At 40.1% G+C, this 16355-nt stretch overlaps 2 protein-coding genes across 8 annotated transcripts in view; both read right to left on the bottom strand.

Moving 5' to 3' along the window:
* Positions 1-9370, bottom strand: part of arap1 (ArfGAP with RhoGAP domain, ankyrin repeat and PH domain 1) — a 56274-nt gene extending 46904 nt beyond the window's left edge. For 5 of the 7 annotated variants that reach the window (XM_020618157.1, XM_020618160.1, XM_020618161.1 and 2 more), the window contains exon 1: positions 9046-9370. The gene's annotated coding sequence lies outside the window, so the exon portion shown is untranslated. The remainder of the gene's footprint in view (positions 1-9045) is intronic. The other 2 variants (XM_020618156.1, XM_020618158.1) reach the window with 1 other exon arrangement.
* A 3260-nt stretch (positions 9371-12630) lies between these two features.
* Positions 12631-16355, bottom strand: part of stard10 (StAR related lipid transfer domain containing 10) — a 14257-nt gene continuing 10532 nt past the window's right edge. The window contains 3 exon segments of the mRNA XM_020618164.1: positions 12631-13591; positions 13917-13969; positions 14830-14947. Of these exon segments, the coding sequence (XP_020473820.1) occupies positions 13385-13591; positions 13917-13969; positions 14830-14947 (378 nt within the window). The 3' untranslated portion in view covers positions 12631-13384.

Raw genomic sequence — 16355 nt, 5'->3', positions numbered from 1 at the left:
CAACTAAGTAATTCAAAAATACTACATTAACCTGACCTCACTTGGCATCTGGAAGTGAGGGCTGAGTGAGCCACACTATTCACTGGTGTTGAAAGGACTGCACTTCATTTCCTGTCAAACATTTCTTCTAAAAAGGTCAGAGACCACAGGGCATATGGACAGTGTGAATCTTGCTCTCATCTGATCAAGCGCAGTTCCTATTTTACTGAGGAACTAACATTTAATGTAGTAATTCACAGGCTATTCTGACAGTGACAGTCAGCATCTTTGACCGGACAAATTTTCACCTCAGCACTTTGGTCTAGAAATGACCTTAGTCAGCCTTATGTGTTTGTGTGTATGGTATTAACAAAAGCTGAGAAAAACAAACAGCAGTTTGTGCTAGTTAACAGCCTGCAAGGTCTGTAGATGCTCAAAAGGTGCAATAATTCAGATGTGATGAGACTAACATCATGTCAGATAATCCTTCCGCAATTTAACGCAGATCGAAATTTTGAAATGTTTCTAAGGTGATTAAAAACAGACTGTTGAGATCTAGTTGCAACAGGCTTTACTTTGAGAATCAGTTTGTTTTTATTTTAATCAGACTCAAAATTCTGTGGGGAACTAAGCAAACTAAGCTCAGTAGACATAGCTAGAAAATACAACTGTGTGTCAATGAATGGAAAACAATGCTGTGTTAATACACACAGGACCCACAGCTGTAAATACACACGCAAAACTTTCTACGTGGCATGTGCATGGAAATCTGAGACACGAGTAGTCCAGTGTAAGTAATAAGCCATAGTGCTTATAAATACAATCTGATCAAACCCAATGGAAGGCATCATGAGAAACAGGGAAATAAAAGTTCTGTGGATATATAGTTACCATCTGTCAGCCATCTATCATATGCATAAATAAGGCGTTATAATGTATATTGTACACCTGGGCATCATAAAAACACAACAAAACACCAGTTTCCAAGCGATACTTACATTCTGTCAATTATTTCAAAGTTTATAACCAAACAGCCAACAAAGACAGCTTTAGTATTGGTCTCTGTGGGGCTAGACCATCTTTCACTGTATTTCATCCTGGCACTTAGGTCCTCTGAAGGTCCCACGTTCATACCAGATTTGCCTGCTATCCTAACTTCGACAGAAACAAGGCTGACCCTTGAATGCTCGAATAATTGGCTTGGTTGGAGTTTGGAGTTGCTGCATTAAATGTTTTCCACTTCTGACGGAGGCTGCTTGCTTCCTATGTGCTTCACTAGACTAAACATGGCTATCTGTGTTCTGCATGAAGAAAGATAACACCGATAATGAACTTTTTATCTGACTGTCAATAAGACAGCAAACTACCACATTTTCAAAAACGGTGATGTGCTCCTTTAACACTGAAATCAGCAGTTTTCACCTGAGCTCACATACTTTTACAGAAAACTGGAGGTTCTTCCTACATTCAGTCAGTCAGTGTAAGTGTTAATTTCTTTCATTTTCAGCAGCTTCCAGTGACATTTTAATTTTCTCTCTCCCTCTCTGTTGATCTATCCCTCCCTCCATCCTTCTCTGTGCTCCCTCTCTCCCACTCAGAAAACTGCCAATAACAGGGTCTCTGTGCTGCCTGCACAATGGGCTGGTCTGTCGCCGAGTCTGTTGCCTAGACGAAAACACACACACGCATGCGTGTGCGCACACAACCACGAAAGGAAGGAAGCGCCTGTTGGGTTCCCACTGGTTGAGTGTGGTCTCAGTGCTCATCGAATAATAGTGGGTATAAAGGTGATGCTGGGCAGGGGTGTGTGTGTGTGTGTGTGTGTGTGTGGGCTGAGAAATAGTGTTTCATAGCTTATATATACACCCTTTCCGTTTAACAGAAATTCACAAGGATGTTCTCTCTGTTTGCAGTGATCAGTGCTGGCTGTCATCAATTCTGCTCGATGCCAGCATCCTCAGTTATGAAGTACATTTCATACCTTAAGCTTACATTAAGACATCTAAGACACTGTGTCAAAATGTGAAAGGACATCATCAAACCATCTAGATCTTTAACAACTGCAGATAAATGTCGCTGCCACCAGTTAACACTCATTTTAAATACTTTGCTTGTAGTTTTTTTTTTTTTGAGGTGGCAGACTGCCCAGCATGCATTGTTTGAGTGTCAACACTCTCCACAGACTCTTCTTTTTTGTATTTTGAAAAGCCCATTCATGGTTAAAACTGTGTGTCTGTAATATGTATTAAATTACCAACACCATGCTGTATCTGGAACACTTCCATCGAAGTGTACATGCCACCTTTCCATAAGTTATTTTTATATATCAAACTGCCGAGCAGTATGATGATGCAATACACTGTTAAGAAGTTTGGAATATAAAATGGTGAGAACTGAGTCAACTCTGCTTATTGTAGACCTTGATTACTCTGACTGGGGTAACGAGGACTCGACTTGGATTATTCCTTGGTGACTCTGACTTGACCACAGGGGACGAGAGACTTGACTCGGACTCCAGGTTTGGTGACTCCACTACAACACTGCCTGCTACACATCGATTAAACAACTTCATACTGCATTTCATTTTTTGGTGTTGGACAAAACTGATCAACAAATCAGGAATTCCAGTGCTAGCATAATATTTATCAGCACAGACATGGCAACTTAACAAATACTAACTTCTTAAATGACAAATGCAGCTATGTGCAAAAGTTTAGGCACCACCAGTCAAACTCACTATTTTGATGATTTTTGAAATGCCCAGAAGTAGCTACAACACCTGTGGGAAACAGACATTAAAATGAGCTTTTCTTCAAATGTTAATGCACTCTCTTTTCATAAACATAAAATATAGAAAAAATTAAATAATAATTGTGGCACATTCAAAAGTTGGGCAGTCTTCTACTTGAAAACACTCAGAACTTTATTAAATAGTGACTAGTCCCTAATCACAGAGTTTTGTTGGCGTATGATGCTGATATAAGTGTCTTTTGTGTGAAACCTCTTGTTCTGCTCAAATGTTGCTAGTTTCTGTCTGCTTGGATTTACAATTCAGTTGAGCTGAATCTTCTGGCCCCTCCAATTGTGTGATGTATTATGCAAGAGTCCAAGGTCTACACACCACCCCTCTACTGTGCAGTCTTGGGTAATCCTCCACAAAAACTGCATTTTCCATTTTCAAGTGAAAGGCCCTGTTTTTTTCTTAACTGCCAACAGGAAGTGATGAAACGAGAATAAATAAAAACAGACCAGGAACGTGGAGAATTCAAGACCTCCATTGTGAGACTTCAACACAAATACTATTCTAAAATGAGGACAGAGAAAATCCTTCTGTGTGACATTCTTACAGATTTTAGTTATTAATGCATTCATTAGTATGTATTAGTGAAATTTCAACAACAAAATATCAGTTTTTCTGTGTGAAAAATATAGAAGTAACCTGATTACTGTCATGCATGTAAACATGTTATCTGATTTCTGCTGTAATCTGGTTTCTTTCAGTAACTTAACAGTAACTGGTTACTTAAAGCTGCATTAACTAAGATGTAGCATACATCTGGATAAATCAAGTCAAAAATTGTCTAGAAGTGTTTTCACCCTGCTGTTGGACCAAACACTGCAGTCCATGTAGCATTTTAGTGAGAAGTTTTCAAATTTACACCATAAACACACCTATCAAAGCGTAACATGAAATTTCTCGTTTCGCATACAACTCACGGTTATGTGTGTCAATTATGTAATGCTGAACATGATGCGATAGTGGCCGGATCTTTAATAATGTATCATTACTGTGGGACAAAATTCCTATAAGTTCGTATAATTTAACCTATGGGCTCTATATTCGATATACATTAGTTCTGGAACCGGTTACTACTGCTGCACTACCTGGCTGCCACAAGTGTCTCTGGCTGTCATGACCACATATGACCTAGTTTTACATACAGGGCAGAAAGGGCAAAGACAAGTGGAAGGCGAAAAGGAGGTGATACTACTCAAGTTAGTTTTGACTCTCTGCCTTTAACTGTCAAAAATTAGAGGGACTACATGTAAATGCAGTCAGTGTGTTAGTTAGGCACAGAGTATTCATCAGTTGGGGAAGCTGTGGCTCATGTGTCCTTGAGCAAGACACTGAACCCCCAGTTATTTCCGGTGATAACACCAGTTTGTAAATGTGGGTGTGAATGGCCAACTAGTGTGAAAGCACTTTGAATGTGCTGCAATGCATAGAAAAGCACTATACAAGTATGAAACTATTTGCCATCTTTGAGTACAAACATTTAAATCAGGAACTGCCTGCTCAATGTACAACCATGTTTTGGCTGTACTCTACGAATATATTTACTACTGGATCAAAGGCATACATGTATATGTTGTGCTATGTGTGGTTAGACAAAAAAAGCTCCCTCTGGGGTGTCCCAGTGGCCAGTGGTTAAGGTGCATACTCCTACGTCTACAGTTCAATTCCTGGCCAGAGGACCTTTGTTGCATGGCATACCCTGCTCTGTCCCCACCTGTCTTTACTGCCTGAATTCTGTTTATCTCTCACACCATATTGTATCGCTCAAACATCAGCACACACTTGCCAACTTACTCCTGAACTTGTACTGCAGCTAAAAGAGGGACCAACATAATTTTCTTTACACAACAGACAGACAAAAAACAACATCAGCTCTTCAGTGTGGTAGGTTTTTAACTGTCATCACATGAAACTCTGACTTTGAAGATATGTCTCAACACTGCCTCGACAGCCACAGTGACCTCAGTCTATTGATACTTAATAAAAAGGTGACACCTCTTCAGACCCTTGAACTGCATTTAAATTATGTGACAGATCACATATCATTACATTCAAAATACACAACAAGCTAAATTTCTGGGTCATAACATCTGTCTTAAGCTGTTATGGCTACCGTGTTAGAAAACAATTACCTGTTTGCTAGACTCAGACCACTTGAGCCCACTCATGGGACAGTGCCACCATGCCAAACTTTGTGATGCACAGGAAACACTGTAACCTAAATGAAAGTTTTTGTTTGATAGCTTTAGAACATGTCCAGTGCTGGGTAACTCACTGCAGTCCAGTGAGCCACAGTCAGCTTTTGTTTGGTCAAGTCAGCTGCACTTATGTTCTGAGTGCAGGATAATCTTATACCCTTAATATATTTAAGGATAATAAGGATAATCACCTTTATTTGGCCAAGTATGTTACACACACAAGGAATTTGTTTCCGGTACAGAACCAAGGCAGCCATCTGCGGCGCCAACTCACCGATGGCTCTAACCATCAGGGGCAACTTCGGGGTTCAGTGTCTTACCCAAGGATTCGAACCTCTAATCCTTCGGCTGGGAGACGACCACTCTACCCACTGTACCAAAGTCACCCCTGACTACATTTGTCCTACATTTACAGTAATCGCTGTGAGGGTCATTTAACACTATGTATGAGAGCTTAATGTTGCAATCTGCAACCTCACTGCTAAATGTCACTAAATCTCACTCACTGCACCTTTATACTCCCACAAATCCAAAAAAAACAGTGGCCTTAGAAGTCTAGTGTAAATCAGGCTGTATTGTTCACACATTCTGCAGATAAGGAGCAAATTAACCCTAATCTTCACAATGTTCACCAGTAAATCGCTGACTTGAATTTATGAGGGGTTTTTGTTTTCCTGAAAAAGGCTACTTGGTGTTTCTGCTGTTCAATATTGCTGGTTTCTGAAATGACATATCCATAACTTGTCATTCACTGTCCTTTATCCTCCACTGGGACAAGTTGAGCATCTACTGCCAAATAATCTTTCTCAGACCCAGATTTTTTTCAGGGTGTTTTCCTTAAAAGGGGCTGGTGAAAAAGATATGCATCCACAGGGGACATGACTCACATACCCACCCCCAGACCCACTACTGCTGTCAGCCCACTTTCAGTTAGGACTGAACAGTGACTCAGGCCTGCCAGTAAAGAAATGCATCCGAACAATGTCCTCTAGTGAAAAAGCCTGTGTGAACACACACTAGCCTTCAACTCTTCCAGGTGCAACATTTCACAGGCTGATGTTACCCCTGACAACCAACCACAAACTACTGACTACAGTCAACTAAGGAGTCCATTACTAGAACTAATGTCATCAACCTGTGACAAAAAAAAAAACCAAAACAATATTTTGACAGCACTGAGGTTCATCTCATGGTGGATGTCAAGTAATATTATTTCAAGCACAAACCAAAGTCCATGGCCTTTGCTGTCTTCTCACCTCCTCCTACACTAACTCACTGCAGTAACCACTGTACATGACAATAATGGCTGTTTTGCATGTTTTAACCCACTGGATAAAAATTCACACAATCCTTTTGTGAGGTTCATTTTTGTCTGTTGCTTATCCTGAATATTTGACTTCCTGACAGCATACTTATGTACATATTTGACCCAATTCTCAAATGTCAGATGTTGGAAATTACTCATTCACATTATTAGGGACATGTTTAAAAACACTGCCTAATCATTCTCATAACAACATCACTGACTATTAAAGTATACTAAAAATTCCAAAAAGAAATGACACTGAGAAGTGCTTTGAATACTAGTCTACCTTCAGTGATAAAGCTAAAGTGGGTGGACGAAGAGAAAACATCGCTCAGTATAACCGCAAACTACAACTCTCATCAGCAACTGAAGAGTATAACCTTCACAAAAGCAGAATTTATTGCAGGACTGCTGTGTTAAACTGCATTAGTCTTTGCTAGGTGTAGCTAATAAACCTGCTAACTTAACAATGAAGCACTTACAATTGGTGGGAAAATGTTGAAGAAACCAAACTCAAACACATCTGAGTGCTCGATGCGTACCAGTGAAGTACTTCTCCTCTCACCTCATTAAGGAAGTGATTCAGTGCTGGGCAATCATATATGTGAGCCAGATGGAGTAGGAGCCACAGAAAGGTGACATAAAATGTCACCTTTCTGTGGCCTTAAGAAAGAGACTTAAGGACTTAAGAAAGAGAGACAGGGACAAAGCTTTCAGCTGCAACTTTATATCAATAATTCAGGGCTTACATCCTCAGTAGATCTACTATGCACTTGCATCAATATAAATCTGAACTGGCTCAACTAAGCATAGTGTGCTTTAACATTGACAGACACAAAAATCACTGGTTGAGAGGGAGAGACATACTTATATCAGTTTCTATAATAAACAGGATCCTTGAACAGTACATTATGTGGCTCTCTGTGTGCACTCAAAAGCCAAAACAGATAGTCACAGGCTTACTCATTAGCAGTTTCCACTTCAAGACAGAACAAGGTCAAAGATTGTGGTGCTGTTTTTTCCAGACCCCCATCATAACATTATGTGGGTCATTTTTGTGTTGCAGTGATGAATTGCTTAAAAATGCTTTAAAAACTCAGCTCTGACAAGTCCTACGCCCTGCTAATACATTAGTGAGTTTCATATTGCAAAGTTGTGTGCTTGGAGCAGCAGAGTAATATTTGTTCAACCGCGGCAGCCAGGAATGTGATTTTCATGGTCAATGAGCTCTGCTTCTTTAGAAACATTGAGCTGATCACAAGCTGTCCTATTCACTAGCTTTAATGGTCTACCGAGCAAGCCAGTCATCATGCAAAGTGTACCTATTTTAAGTCTTGTAAACCACAGACAAAAAGTCTTCCTCTTTGACTGTGCATACACCCGTATTAATAAAGGAAGTTGAATGCAAAGGAAAAACATCTTCCACTGATCTTCTCAAAACAACTTATGTGATAGCATTTGTGTGCAGTTTCAGTACTGATGACATGTCACCACCTTCTGAAAGTACACGTGTGAGCTGCCCTGGTGAACAAAAAGCAGGAACAAGAGGCTACTGAAAAACAGCCATTTGCAACTCAGTGGGTTTGTGTAATTTGGTGAATAAACTGTAGTGTCACAGGAGATTCATAAAGCATAAGAGGGTGTAAATCCCCTTAAAATACTAGGCCTGAATGAGAACTTGTCACAAGCCCACCTGCTGACAAAAATAATTAAATAATAATGCGGAAAATGATAAGGACAAGCCCTCTTTTGACAGAGGGGGGGAGGGGGGGCAATTATTATATCCATAAATTTTGTTTTTGTTTTTTTACTTGATGTAATACTCAACTAATGATAAAGCCAATCGTCGACTTTTACCGGGGAAAAATAGTTTAGCCTGTGGCGGCTGAAAAAAAAAAACGAGAAACATCAAGTAAAGGATGAGATTTGTTTCCCACCTCTTCGTTAATTAGCAAAAGCAGAAGTAGACTCGACAGTTAAAGCCTACTGACAAAAACGTTTTGTATTTTGTTTCCCTAAATATTAGCTCGCTATCGTTATCTTCACCACGACATGCCAAGCTAGTTAATGGTCAGCGCGTGAGTGTAACCTAGACAACACATTTTCAGTCTGAACCACCCCGACGTTGTGGTGGTGAGGTTTTATACTCTCAAATTGGTTTCTACTCTTATCAGCTGCTCCGGGAAAGTTTTCCCTGAGAAGTGTTAGGTATTTTTAGTCAGATAGATACTTTATGTATTAGAAATGTTTAGTGGAGATAGAATGTCTAGTTAGACTGTTAAATGCTTATGTATGCGTATGAGTTTCTACAGGGTACATCTGGTCAAGGATAACTAGAGAGAAAAGATGGTGACTGTCAGCAGACAGGGTGTTTAATATTATTATTATGACGTGTATAACTGTAGCCTTAGCCATAATATGTTCTTATGTTTAAACCACGACATGTACTAGTGTTTAGCTACACACACACACACACATTGATTCGCTTCATGTTTTGACTACTGCTATGACCAGCTGCAAAGCTGGTAACAGAGACGTCTCGGGGCTAAGCCGAAGAGATATAATGTATAGGCCTGGTGGGTTCGGGAGTCTTTCATCTTTCATCTGCCTGCGTGCAGGTTGGAGGTGCAAGATACCTGAGCATATAATGTTAATTTTACCTGTGATCCTTTGAATAAATCCGCACTGTTTTGAAGTTACTTGCAATGGTAACAAGAACCAAAGACTAACAGAAGAAAAGTTTTAAATTATTGTCATTCTCTTACCTCCTCGAGTCTCTGCAAGTGCCTTTCGAAAAGGGAATATGCTGTCGTTTTGCTTTGGAAGTAGAACTAGTGGCCACAACTGCGACGCCTATTAGCGGATAACATTTTTCTCACGGTTGAAAAGTAGCAGCGGCAACACGGCAGTGTTTAGCTAAAGTACATAACGTATATTGTTTCCGGTTAAACCTTACAAAATAAAGTCATACATTTACGTTTAATTGTGTAACTGTATCATTTTATTCCCGTAATCGGTGTCCTGTTGTGTTTTGGTGGATAATTATGGCTAACTTGACGCAACTAAATTGCAAAAACTTCCGTGCGGCCATCATGTGACCACTGAAAACTCGACAAATGAGTCTGTTGTCATGCAAATGCTCTTTGACTACATAGGTTATTATTCCTACATGTTTCACCAAGTTGTACCATTCCAGGTTAAAATTCCAGGTTAGGATTCAGGAATCCTATGTAATGAACTCCAGTTGTATGCAATAAAAGCCAAATGGCAAGTAGATATGTAACTGCCTGGGTTCAGGCATGAATCCACCAGGTATGATGAACAGGTATGATGTTAAAAATAATGCAGTAAGATGAGACCATAAATATAATTGATTCTGAACATTTACATTTTATGGAGGGGGGCAGTATTGTGCCATTCAGATCATTAAGGTCATTCAGAGCATTAAATCAGATAGGCTGCTCATCTGTTACTTGTAGGGTCACATAAGAACCAGAAGAGGGCAACCACTCACTATTAAGATACTGAGCATTGCAGACAGATTTTAAAAGTATTAAAGTGCCCATGGCATGCTCATTTCCAGCCATTTAATGTTTAATCTTGGGTACCTCTAGATTAGCTTTGCACCCATCATAGCTCCAAAAAGTCTGTAATTATTTCAGAATAATTAAACCAGAGAACTTCTTTCTAAAACAAGAGGATAGTTTGCACAACTCCTGTTGCTGGTGTCAAAAGTGGACAGCACAATGGACCACAACAGCATTAATTTGAATTTCTCCTCCATAAATAGGTAAACAATGATATATGTACCAATGAAAAGAGATGTATAACACTCTAAACAAAGTGGATAATTGAGAAACCCCATATTTTAACTGGCATAATGCAGACATAGTAACTTCTCCAGCCTTACAACAATTCTCTCTAATGTTATAGAAACAAGGCATTAACAGATATGCAACATGTTTGTGTGGTTTTTTTTTTTTTTTTACTTACTGTAAGCCCCACCAAGTCAAGGAAACATGACTCCCTTTCAAGTAGCTCTGAGGTTGGTAAATCCAACCCGTGGTCACTGCTCACGTAATACTTTGTTAGATAAAAAGTCTCAAGAGTGAGAGTTTGCAAGACTTGTATAAACCGAGTTGCTTCTGCACAGAAGTACTAGAACATGCAAACACCTCAATTTTTTGAGCTTTAGGTCACATCTAAGATGATAACTCACCTTTGTAACACTGTAGATAAGTCAGAAAACTAGGAAAAGCACACCATGGCCTCCTTAAGTATATAAATAAGTAAAGAGAAAGACAATTCATAGTAGAGAGATAATGATGCATATAAATAAGCCTTAAATTATTAAAGAGGATTTATTTGATTGCATTTCAACCACAATGAAGAGAGTCAGAAAGATTAAAGCACCTGAGAAAGAGGGAGGCTGGCATGAAGTAAAAGCTCGACCAAACTGGAAAACATCCTTACTCATTCACATGAATGAAAAGGTCATATTTGCAGCTGTCCTGTCAGACATTTAATGTTCATATTTTTTAAGGAGCTGAAGGGGGAAATGCCTATGACATTGCCTTTTCTCTATATGTGTGTTGTGGTGCTTGACTTCTTTGTCAGTAGTCCTGACACCTAAAAGATCTAACAAGTAAAAAGGTCATGTTTTAATAAGAATGATAAAGATGGAGTGTCTAGAAAAAGGAAAACCAAAGGAACAATAAATGAACAAGCTGGAGACTGAGAAACAAAATGGTACAGGGTGGGAATAAATGAGGGAGAACAAATATTTCTGATTAAGGAAAGTGAAAAGGAGAAGAGAAGAAGAGTGGTAGAGGTAGATGATGAGGCAAGGAGGATCAGAGGAGGGGAAAGAGGGGTCTGGAGATGTAGAAGAAGATGAGGAAGAGGCCAGAGAAGACAAGACATTGAAGAAAGGCTGGGGAGCAGATGATAAAGAGGCAGAAAGAATAGGGAGAGAATACATGAGATGGAGGGAGAGGAAAGGAGGTGGGGTGGTGATGAGTCATCACCAGGCTATCAGCTGTGGTGGGCAGGGTTGCTGTGGGGGTGGCAGTGTGACACATGCAGAAACACACACAGAGGGATGCTGGCCATCATGCTGGTTATACATACGTCTCCTCCTGCTGTGGAGGCGGGTGGAAGACAATACAGGGATGCCACTGGGACAAAGAGTTCACACAGCCACGCACATGCAACCCTTTACTCCGCCACACACGAACATAATGGTGGCAGAGCGAAGAGGGTCAATAAGACTCTGAGGATGGATGGATGGTTATATGCAAAGGCAGGGGTAAACAGTCGATAGAGCTGTAGGAAATAGGCCATTTTGCATCTGACATACACTTCCATTCTTCATTCATACTTGATTAGGTGGTGCTTATGCAGAGGTGGATGCTATAAAAAGGGAAGAGACAGTGGATGACATAAAAATTATTCAAAGCCTTGATGTTACGTGTACAGTATGTTCCTCTTGTTGAGGCAGAGACAGGCAGCTTCATAGACATTAAAATCATTCTCATTTTGTGTGTCCAACATGTTGAATGAGATTTTTGGCCCACCATGTCAAGTCATTGTTTTTGTTAGTCATCCAATTAACTCATCACAGACCAACAGAAATTGTAGCTCTTGTACATTTAGAGTATACATGCTCTTAGTTTCATTCTCCGTGGGGAAGAAGGATTGGGCACGCTAAAGTAAGTCATTTTATGAGACATGCAAGCTCTCATCCCTGTGTCTCTTTGGTGTGGAGTTGATTTCAGAGTTGCCATGCCAACAGATTGAGGGAATTCCTAAATCTGATCCAGGCCACTATGCTCACATACTTTACACACAGCCAAGTGCATGGGTACATGCAGACACACCACAGATTGCATGCCAAATAAACAGACCGACAAAATAAACAAGTCTATCATTAGAGTGCATGATACTGTTTGTCCTGTTGGAGCCACGGCAGTACAGCGTTAGAATCAAAGGTTTTGTGCCTGTGTCACTGAAAGACTGTGTGAACGAGTGCAGAGCAAACAGTTAATCAGGCCAGTGCCTTTTGTACCTATTCTAGCATGAGCACAACCACGCAGACCTGAGGGCAGCATCAGATATCTACCCGAGCAAAGGCGTTAACACGTGTAAAACACACACATACAAGAAAAAATGACTCAGATTACCAGTGAACTTTGAAAACATTTGTAGGAATCAGTATTTAATTTTTAAACTCTACATACATTCATACATCTCTCAAATGGAGAAGCAGACAGTACATGTGAGTGAAAAGTCTATTTGTAATTGTTTGCATGTGTGTGTTTGAGAGAGTTACAGGTTGGGGGTCCCAGCTGCCTTCTGCACACCTGCATATTTATTATGTGCTTACAAAATGTGATGGAGACATACTTAGGCACAGCAAGACAACACTGGCAGAAAGATAAAAACTGTGTGTACAAGTCTGTGTGCATTAATGTTGGAGTCAAACAACATTCACTATATACACATGACCATTAGGGGCTGCACCAACCTTTCCCATCGGTTAGACCATAGCATTAACTTGCAGCTAAAAGGAGGGCAGTATAAATTTGAAATCTATTGCTCATATTTTGAATGATGTGCACTGTAAGGTTAGTCAGTAAACATTTTAACCTTAAATCTTACTGAAACACATTTTGTTCTGATAATCTGCATAGGTCCTGATTAGACAAACCTTGAAATTCTTTAAACAGGCAAGAAAAATAACATTTACACCCACTTTTTTGACTGTTAAATATTAGTTTTTCTGACTTGTAAATGTTGTATACACTTGTGTTCATACATTATGTATACATATATGGGACTGAGATGGTCAGGTATGAGTTTGACTGTGTGCATGAATGCCTACATACATGTGTCTGTTAGAACGCCTTCATATGCAACTGAACACACAGTGTATGTACGCTACCAGTCAAAACTGTGGACACACTTTCTCATTTGATTTAGTGGAAACGTATGTCCAAAGTGTTGACTGGTAGTATATACATGTGTGCATGTATAACATCACATCACACGTTTCCCTGCATTATTGTTTGGGTGTGTACTGTATGAATGACATGACTGTGTCTGTTAGTCACTGTCTTCTCTCTCCTGGGCCTCAGTCAGAGAGCTCTCATCTATATTCTCCAGGCTCTCTGCACGCTGGATGCTGAGCTCAGACAGGGGGATGCTGGGTAATGTAGCCTGTTCAGGATAGAGCCAAGGCTTGAAGCCGGGGTTGTGTCTCTGCTTCCACTCTGAATACTTCAAACAGGCTTTATGGATCTTCTTCATCGCCTAGGAAGAACAAAAGAGAGAAAACAAAGAAAAACTACATAGCTCTTTATTTTTTTAGGGATTTGATAGATCAAGAGAGGAAAAAGTCAAGTTATGAGCAATGGAGATATCAACAGATATATATATAAAAAAAGAGGCAGATTAGTTGGGAGGAAGATGCTGTATGTTTTTAGAATGTGGAAAAGAGACATTTCACATTTTATAAACATACAAGGTCTGCATGTTGGTCACCCTGACGGGCAGTGAGCTGTGTGTAGCCTCACTGCACGGTGGATTAAAATGTCAACACATTCACAGAATGTGTGTTAATCTGCCAGTTACTTACACGGGGAGCAAGGAAGTGGGAAGACTTGTTGACAACCCATTTGGGTAATGAACCTGCAAAGAGAGACAGAAGTTATTTTTACCGTTCCAAAGAGTCGCCAATATGCCGCCCTTATGCTGTTCATATAGATCGAGCTAAGGGCGGCATAATCACGAGCTAGCCCGTGAATTCAGACAGCAGGCCAGCATTCCACACTCGAGGTGTGATGCGACGTCACTCTGCGTCGATGGTGACATAAATTTTGCTCCAGTAGTCCACAAGGCAAAACAACAATGGCGGGAGAGCTAAGTGGGGATGTAGCTTTGTTGGCTCTTCAAGCAAAGAGACATTATTCTAGGCTTTGAAGACAACCTGATGGACATTGATTTTGTTTATTTTGTGCAATTAATCATAATTAAAGGGACGTTTCACATACAGAAAAAGAAATTGAACCCGAGCTTGGAACACTTTTGTCATGCGCTGTATGAATATGGCACTACAATCAAAACAGACGTCAGAAGGGAATGAGTGGGGCACAAAGTGTGAGAATATAAGAGGAAGAGCCAGATTAGGGAAGAAATAAAACTATATATATATATCATAGCATTCGGGATCCAAGTGAAACTGTGAAGCTGCTACTCACTGCATCCAGATGCCTCTCAACCACACACACAAACACACAAGTTAGAAGCAGGTGTTTCTAACTTGTGTAAAGAGATTTACACAATCAGCACTTGCATGCAAGAGAGTGACAGTGAAAAAACAAATTAAAGGCAAGAGGGACTAATGAATAGAAAGAGAGAGGTTGGAGTGTCTCTCATATGGTTACTATGGTGACTCATTTTGACATAAAGGCGAGATAATGAATCATTCATTAGAAGTGGCCATGTGTTAAGCACTTGTGTGTGTGTATGTGTGCATATTAATTAGTTACCTCGTGGATCTACCTGGGCCATGTACATGAGGGTACAGTGGCTAGGTCCCTGGCTCTGGATCATGTAGCCAGTCTGAAGGGACACAGCTCGGACCATGTCCTTTTTGGGCGGGTACTTCTGTAAGAACCCCACACACAGACCCAGATTATTAATAGGATTCACCATCCTTACTCAATGCATATACCAGCAGTCAGTTTCTGTCAAAGGTGCAAGGAACCCTGTAAATCTTCGTTTACAAAGTGGCAGATAAATTACCAGTTTTCACATTTGCTATCTAAATGACTTGTATACCCTCAAACCAAATCGACCAATCATCAAGAAATGCAAACAGTACACATACGCACCAACAAGCGGAGCCAATGAGAAATCACTGCTACATAACAGCTGCAGTATTTTCTAATATCTCCTTTATGAAAGCAATCTTAGCAACTTAGTCTTTGTGACTATCCATCAAACAATGTGTGCAAGTGTGCGCAGTAAGCAGGGTGTTTCTCTCTCTGTTGTGTTTATCAGCTCAGTAAGTCTGGTCTTCTGCTTCACAGTCATTGTTCTGATGCAAATCACACTACGCTGCAAATATCACACTAGTAAAACCCAGCATTATCCCACTGATCTACTGCTGGCTCCTCTGACTGCATACTGCATCTGCGATTATTATTCATGATGATCAAGTACAGTACTGGTTAGCTTGTGCTAAATTTGACAAGCACACTGCAGCACGTTTTAAAAGCACACAGAGCAGCAGTCAGCTAAAGAATGGTTATCAGAGGAGTACTTCTGATACCTACTTTATCTTTCCCCTGATATGTGACAAATGCTTTTGGCACTTCTCTACTAATGGGTTACAATGTAGAGATTTCTGCTGACAGTACAATGGTGGCTTTGTGAATCAATGGCACATTTCTGGGATATCAGGGACAGCATTATAATTTTCTGAACTCATGTAGAGGGTGTTTTTGTTCTCCCCAGCTACATACATGAGAGGCTCAGAATATTAGGAACACCTCTGAATATAATGTAGTTCAGTCCAACACCACTTTTAACTATGACCTCAATAATAGTTATTTAATTGAATGTATACATCTATAATAATTTCACTAAAAACATTCTGAGCTTCATAAATACAGATGTTAAGGAGGAAGTGTTGCTTCGAAGTGTATACAATTGGACAGGTGTAACTATTAAAGTGGCAGGGCAGTGTAATTTGATCTGTCAGTGTTAGGTGGAAAAACTAGGGGATTACCCAACTTATCTGGAGTCGTCCTCTGGGCACCATGGATATCTGTACAAATTTTCACCCATCCCATAGGTACTGAGCTATTTCATTCTAGATCAAAGTGGCAGACAGCTTTGCCAGTTCCTGAAGCCTTATGACACTTGTGGCTATAAGGCTATTCAGCAGATCAAGTGATAAACCAGGTCTCAGCTCTGGTCTAAATATAAATACACATATACAAATTATTCTTCCCAGTGGCATGTTTTGCAGTGGAGTGAATCACAGTTATTGCAGTGGCAACTGTAGGGA

The sequence above is a fragment of the Monopterus albus genome, unplaced genomic scaffold (assembly GCF_001952655.1).
Source record: "Monopterus albus unplaced genomic scaffold, M_albus_1.0 scaffold202.1, whole genome shotgun sequence".
NCBI classification, from domain to species: Eukaryota; Metazoa; Chordata; class Actinopteri; order Synbranchiformes; family Synbranchidae; genus Monopterus; species Monopterus albus.
The sequence above is the reverse complement of the archived record's forward strand: the minus strand, read 5'-3'. Positions and strand labels throughout refer to the sequence as shown.